This window comes from Ooceraea biroi, chromosome 5 (genome assembly GCF_003672135.1).
Source record: "Ooceraea biroi isolate clonal line C1 chromosome 5, Obir_v5.4, whole genome shotgun sequence".
Lineage (NCBI taxonomy): Eukaryota > Metazoa > Arthropoda > Insecta > Hymenoptera > Formicidae > Ooceraea > Ooceraea biroi.
The window spans coordinates 7,980,651-7,986,650 of record NC_039510.1 but is presented as its reverse complement, the minus strand read 5'-3'; the positions used below and the strand labels follow the sequence as shown (position 1 = coordinate 7,986,650).

The window sequence follows — 6,000 nt, the reverse complement described above, 5'->3', positions numbered from 1 at the left end:
CGGCCCGCTCTTGGGTTTCTCGCCCTGCGTTCTTCGACCCAACAGGTGGTACGCTTCCGACGAACCGGTGAACATCATGAGCGTGAACGTCATTTGCCTGGAGTGCAATGTCACCGCGGGAGCGTACACCAACGACAGACCGGCGCACACGATACACGAGTTCTCACCCAACGTGCCACCGGGATATAAACTGTCCGAGAGACCCGGCCAGATCATTTACCTTCCGCTCGTCGCGCGGAGCGTCACGGACATCACGGTGCGCGTCGTCGATCAGAACGGTTGCCCGATCGACTTCCGCGGCGAAGAGATAGCGGTGCGCCTGCACGTTCGACGGTCGCGCGCTGCGTAGAGCGAAGTGTTATGCTCGTTCTACGGGGTGGTGACGAGGACGGAAGAAGAGGTACCACGGGGAAGCGCGACCGCCCCGCTCGAAACGGTGATACCATATATGGAAGTTTCACCGTTCGGAAGGCGTTGAATGTCTTTGTTCCGACTCTCCCGGAGATAAACAGCCGATAGTTGCTAGCCTATTTGCGACCAGCAGCTCCGAATCTCGATCAATCGTTATACCGATTCGCTTCGGAGTACACCGTACATATCAGTCGTTCGTTTTCGTGTTCGGTCAGCCGCGTCCAGTGCCGTTGAGCCGTTTCCGCGATCGAGCTATCAGCTTCGTCGCCCGTTTCCAGCGGGTTCTCAAACTGTGCTCTATTTCTACTTAAACTTTTATAATTTTTGTTATTTTTATTATTGTTAATCTTCCTAACGAACGGTCCGAGAGCAAGTTACGCCGTCTTCGCGTCAAGATTTCCGCCTGACATTGTCAGAGACTTACGCGCCAAGATTTCCGCCTGACCACTGTCAGAGGCTCCTCAACAATCAGTCCACGCTTCCGACCACACGAAGTGAATATTGTCCATGCGTCAGCTCTTGGCCGTGACCTAATTTCGCGATCAAAATAAAGTCAGCTGTTCTATCGACGAAATCGAGTGATAACTTGTGTATACTTTCTCCTGTCCACTCCCGCTCGAGATTTCCAGAATCTAGAGTGCACGACTCTTGTACTCAGCGCTGGGCGATCCGAATCGAGCTGCTCCACCGATCAGCTCTACGCAGCATCAGATACAGAGATCAACAAACTACGGCTGCTGCGCACCCTCGAGAGCGGGTGATTTCTCAGCATGGCGTTTCACTCGTGGGACCTGTACGAGTTCCCACTTCTGCAGAGCACGACCGCGCACACCTGGGCCGTTAAAGCGGCTACGCAGCTGGAAAAGCCGCGCTACGTCATCTTCGCGCTGCAGACCGGTCGAAGGAACCTCGGGACGAAGGACGCCTCTCTGTTCGACGAATGCGACCTCTCCAACGTGAAGCTGTTTCTCAATTCGGAATTCTACCCCTACGACGACATGCATCTGGACTTTACGAAAAATCGGTACGCAGTGCTGTACGACATGTACACCAGATTCCGCAGAGCGTACTACGCGCTCGATCGGGACGATGACGGTGCGATGCTGACGATGAGCAAGTTCCTACACTGCAGTCCGCTCGTGGTTATAGACTGCTCTAGGCAGAACGAGGCGGTGAAGAGCGCCACCGTCGACGTACGCATAGAGTTCGACTGCAGACGTAACGTCCCGCCCGAGACCACGGCTTCCTGCCTCATACTTCACGAGCGCGTAGTAGAGTACAATCCGCTTACGAGCGTGATTCGACGAGTCGTATAGTCGTAACCATGACCGACGAACCGATATTCGTCGATTTACAAAGCTTCATCGTCAAGGGCGGTTTCGCGGTGAAGGAAGTGGCCGTGCTGCATACGGCGGAACGTGCGCTAGCGCATCACGTCTTCCGCGCACCGGTGCCATGGAGCCGCCTGACTAAGGAGGGAGAAGTCACAGGTCCACTGGCTTACGACCAACCACCACGGCCTACGCTAGACGGACGGTACCGCGAGCTACGGATTCGCGAGCGTTCTAATCCGTAGAGCGGTATCCGGCACAAGAGGGAACGCGCTCGTCTACGTCAAGGGCGCGGAGAAGAGGCAGTGGTTGGAGGACATACTGGGTGACCTCGTCGGCGAACGTCGCGCGACCGTCAGATCCATCGACGTGGACTACGCGGACATCGGTCGTCTCAGCGAGTTGGAGAGTTGCGATCGCGGGACGTATCGCTGCTGCGAGCACAGCGGGACCTGCGCGCTGGAGAACGCGCTGAGGTTGCACGCGTGGTGGTGCCGGAAGGATCGTCGACCGCGCGATACGTAATAGAGAGACAATCGCTGTTTAGTGATAGATATATATTTCTAAGCCTATACTCATATATTACATATATTATGAATTACATATTACATATATTACATATATTACATATATTACGAATTACATATTATAGGTATAATAAGAAACTTTATATAATAAATTATTTATAATATAAACATGTGTGTGGTCCTCTCTCGCTCACGGTTGTCTGAAAAGAGAGTCACGGTTAAGTAAGCGTTATTTTAACGAAACGTGCGCGCGGTCGGTTGCACTTACTCCGGAGGTAGTGTATCGGCGACCATGTAGTCAGTCCCGATATTTAGGTTGACGTCACGATCCACCACCTCCAGGAACAATATTTGCTGCCTCATTACCTCCGCCATCTCCAGGAGATACGTTCGTAATAAACCCCTAGAAGACGCATAATACACAATAATATACTCATAATACACAATAATATACGCTAGGATTGGAAGAATAGTTTAGTACTTACATGTCTTGCATCATGTACGTCGTAGTATGCACGTCAAACTCGGCGTTGATGCGCGTCATGTTGCGCGCTACGTGATGTATACGTCTCGTCAACATTTCGGCCGTATCGGTGAACATCACCGATGCGGCGTACACTCCACCAGCTGCGTCCACGATGTCTCCATCGTTTTTTTTTGTTGCACTCTGTCGCGAACGATATTCTGCACTGATGCATGATGCGCTTCGTCGTGTATTGCATGGAGCATGTTGCAGGAAACGCGCGGTCTACTAGTATCTTAGGCATTGAGTTTTCCTTAAATATAATCGTTTGTGGTAAAACGCGCTGCATAGAGCGTTATATTTAAAGAGCGATGACGGAAAACCACAGTCAATTTCCTGTGACTTTCCTCCCATGGGTGTGAGAGGTAGCCAAAATCGGCGCGCTCGCGCCGGTGTCCTCCGAGCGTCATCGGTTCGGTGCAGCATCCTCGCGAGGCGACGGATCGTTGCGTCGCGATCGCCTCCCCGCGATCGCCTGCCCGCGATCGCCCCCCGCGCGACGTCAGTCGCACCGTCGTGCTCGCGCGAGGCGTACGCGCTGGGTCTTATCGCCGCGATGTCGTTTTCCGCAGTCGTCGCGTTCCTCCTTATCGCGTTTCCGCTCGCTTCCACGTACGACGAGTACCGGAGCAGGGACGGGGCCGTGAATTTTCTTCGACATTACGGCTATCTCGACAGCACCGCGGATCGATCCCTGATAACGAACGACGAGCTGCGTCACGCGATTTCGCTGTTTCAAGAGTACTACCACCTTCCGGTCGACGGTACACTGAACAACGCGACGCTTCGTTATATGGCTAGACCACGCTGTGGGGTGAGCAACGCGCCGTCGTCGGCTCAGCGTCGCGCCGTTGCGGTGGCCAAGGCTGAATCTCACGTGGAACTTCCAACTCGCGGATCGGACTACCCTGCGAACGGCTAAGACCGCCTTCGCTATCTGGGCCGCGAACTCGTCGCTGACGTTCTCGCGCGACACGAACACACCGGACATCATCATAGCGTTCCGCAAGGGTAGGCACAATGCTGGACCGTAGGTACGGCGGCGCCGTTTGTCCCGATGACCTCGATGGACCGGGCAAGGTGCTCGCTCACGCGATGTTACCCACAGGGGCCCGGAACGACGTGTCGGAGGTGCACATAGACCACCGCGAGACGTGGCACATCGCGCTGACCCCCAATCCGCAGAATTCGCATCATCTGCTGCGAACGCTCGTTCACGAGATCGGTCACTCGTTGGGGCTGTCGCACACCACGGACGAGAACTCGCTCATGTACGCGTACTCACCCGCCGTGGACTGGCCGGTGGTGCTCGGTATGGAGGACGTTCTCGCCGTGCGGAATCTCTACGACGCCGCGAAGGACGAGCCGTCGACCGTGGTGCCTGCCGAGCCTACGGTCGTACAAACGACTACGACGCCTGCGACTACGACGACGGCATCGCCGGAACCGCCCGATCCGTGCACCTGGCGCGATATCGACACCATGCTCGTGCTGAGAAAGCGCTTGTTCATCACGCAAGGGCAGTACGCGTGGTCGATCGGCCTGGATGGGAAGATCGTCGACAGGCCGTTCTTCCTGAGGGATTAGGTGAGGTTCCTGCCAAAGACCGTCACGCGCCTGTCGGCGGCGTATCAGACGGTCAAGGGGGACCTAGTGTTGTTCGCCGATGGCTGGGTGTACATGGTATCTTATCCCACCCTCGAGTTACGCGCGTCGTGGCCGCGACGTATCACGGATCTCGGGCTTCCGCCCAACGCGGTGATCAACGCCGCGATGAACTCGCACACGGGTCGCACCTACGTCATATACAACGATTACGCTGTACTGGAAATGGACGAATGTAACATGACGGCTCGCGGGTACCACACGCTGCAGACCGTTTTCCCGGGTATACCGTCGTCGGCGCGCACGGCCTACCGCTACACCGATGGACACCTCTACTTCATTCATCGGGATCGCTTCTTCGCGTACAACGAGTTCACCGAGACCGTGACGAGGTCCGGGGAGTTCGATCTCGACGCGATCGGCGTGATGTGTCCTAGGGAGGATATCCTACGGAAATTGTGGGATCTGCTCGCTTGACTCGCTCGTTCGAGCGTCGCGTTTGATTAGTCACACGCACATTCCCATCTACGTCACGCGCCTTTACATGGGAGAAGAAGGGTATATAATCAGCGTCTCGCTTGGGTATACGCCAGTCAAGCGTCCTTAATCTGAGAGGAGAAGACGCACGTCTTGTTCACCGCACGATGTATCAAATCAAGGCACTGCTAGAGCAGATGGATAACGCCGCTCCTAGTTCGGAGGCGAAGGGGAGCTCCATGAAGAAACGACGTCGCGTGTAAGTTGCGTCGATACCTTTTTATCAATCTTTTTTATATCTTTTTATATCTAATCAGAATCTCATATCTTAGGTGGGGAGACCTCGCCGCGATGTCCAACGTCGACGTACGGCGCATGAGGCTGCTCAGCCGCAGATACAACCTCACCAGAACCGGCTACAAGTATCTCGAGATCGGCATAGGCGTCCCTCCGACCTTGGACACGGCGACCGTGCACGTCGCGATGGGGGACACTACCGGCAAGGAGATACTGCTGAACGCCGAGATGTGGAAAGGACTGGTGGACAGTAGAGCCATCGTCTGCGACTACCTCGCGCGGGCTAACGGCGAGCACGTCATCGCACCTCCACCCATGCGAATGGACGACCTGACGATACGCTTCGCCAGCATCAACGGTCAGCCGACCATACGCCTAGACACTCCTTCGAGTCGTTTGACCCTGTCCGCGCCGACGGTTCGCTATCTGTACGGATTGCGGCACTGCGCCGTGCGCGTCATTGCCACGATGTCCAGCGTCATCGGACGAGTCGAGGCTAAACTGCGCGCCTTCAAGCACGCCGCTGCGGGCGTCGAGGATCCTTCCGACCCCCGAGGGTGATACGCGACAGCAAGGACTTCGACAACAACGATCTGCTCGATTGCGAACTGCTCGTCGTGGTATTCGGTAATATCTGAGTTCGGCGCTGCATACCGAAAGCTCCCACGTACGCGCATAATGTATACGTATTTGTAAGAGTCTTTTCCAAATCTCAAGTAGAGAGAGAGAGAGAGAGAGAGAGAGAGAGATAGGTAGGATGACTCGTAGTCTTCTTCTCCTACTAGTACAACAGCGTTCCGCTGTCCAGGCACGTGGGGAATCGGGTTTG

General features: G+C 55.3%; 3 protein-coding genes across 3 annotated transcripts; all 3 read left to right on the top strand.

Moving 5' to 3' along the window:
• The first annotated feature begins 1,181 nt into the window (after positions 1-1,181).
• Positions 1,182-1,727, top strand: LOC105279124. The gene has a single exon (XM_011338694.1). The coding sequence runs from the start codon at positions 1,182-1,184 to the stop codon at positions 1,725-1,727; it is 546 nt and encodes a 181-aa protein (XP_011336996.1).
• Positions 1,728-3,812: 2,085 nt separating this feature from the next.
• On the top strand, positions 3,813-4,379 carry LOC105279125 (hatching enzyme). The gene has a single exon (XM_011338695.2). The coding sequence runs from the start codon at positions 3,813-3,815 to the stop codon at positions 4,377-4,379; it is 567 nt and encodes a 188-aa protein (XP_011336997.2).
• A 93-nt stretch (positions 4,380-4,472) lies between these two features.
• LOC113561954 (matrix metalloproteinase-17-like) lies at positions 4,473-4,874 on the top strand. Its single transcript, XM_026969631.1, has one exon. It carries the CDS (start codon positions 4,473-4,475, stop codon positions 4,872-4,874), a length of 402 nt encoding a protein of 133 aa, XP_026825432.1.
• Positions 4,875-6,000: the final 1,126 nt, after the last annotated feature.

Coding starts and splice junctions, on each gene's coding strand:
- LOC105279125 (XM_011338695.2), top strand. CDS start 3,813: ATGCTGGACCGTAGGTACGGCGGCGCCGTTTGTCCCGATGACCTCGAT.
- LOC105279124 (XM_011338694.1), top strand. CDS start 1,182: ATGGCGTTTCACTCGTGGGACCTGTACGAGTTCCCACTTCTGCAGAGC.
- LOC113561954 (XM_026969631.1), top strand. CDS start 4,473: ATGGTATCTTATCCCACCCTCGAGTTACGCGCGTCGTGGCCGCGACGT.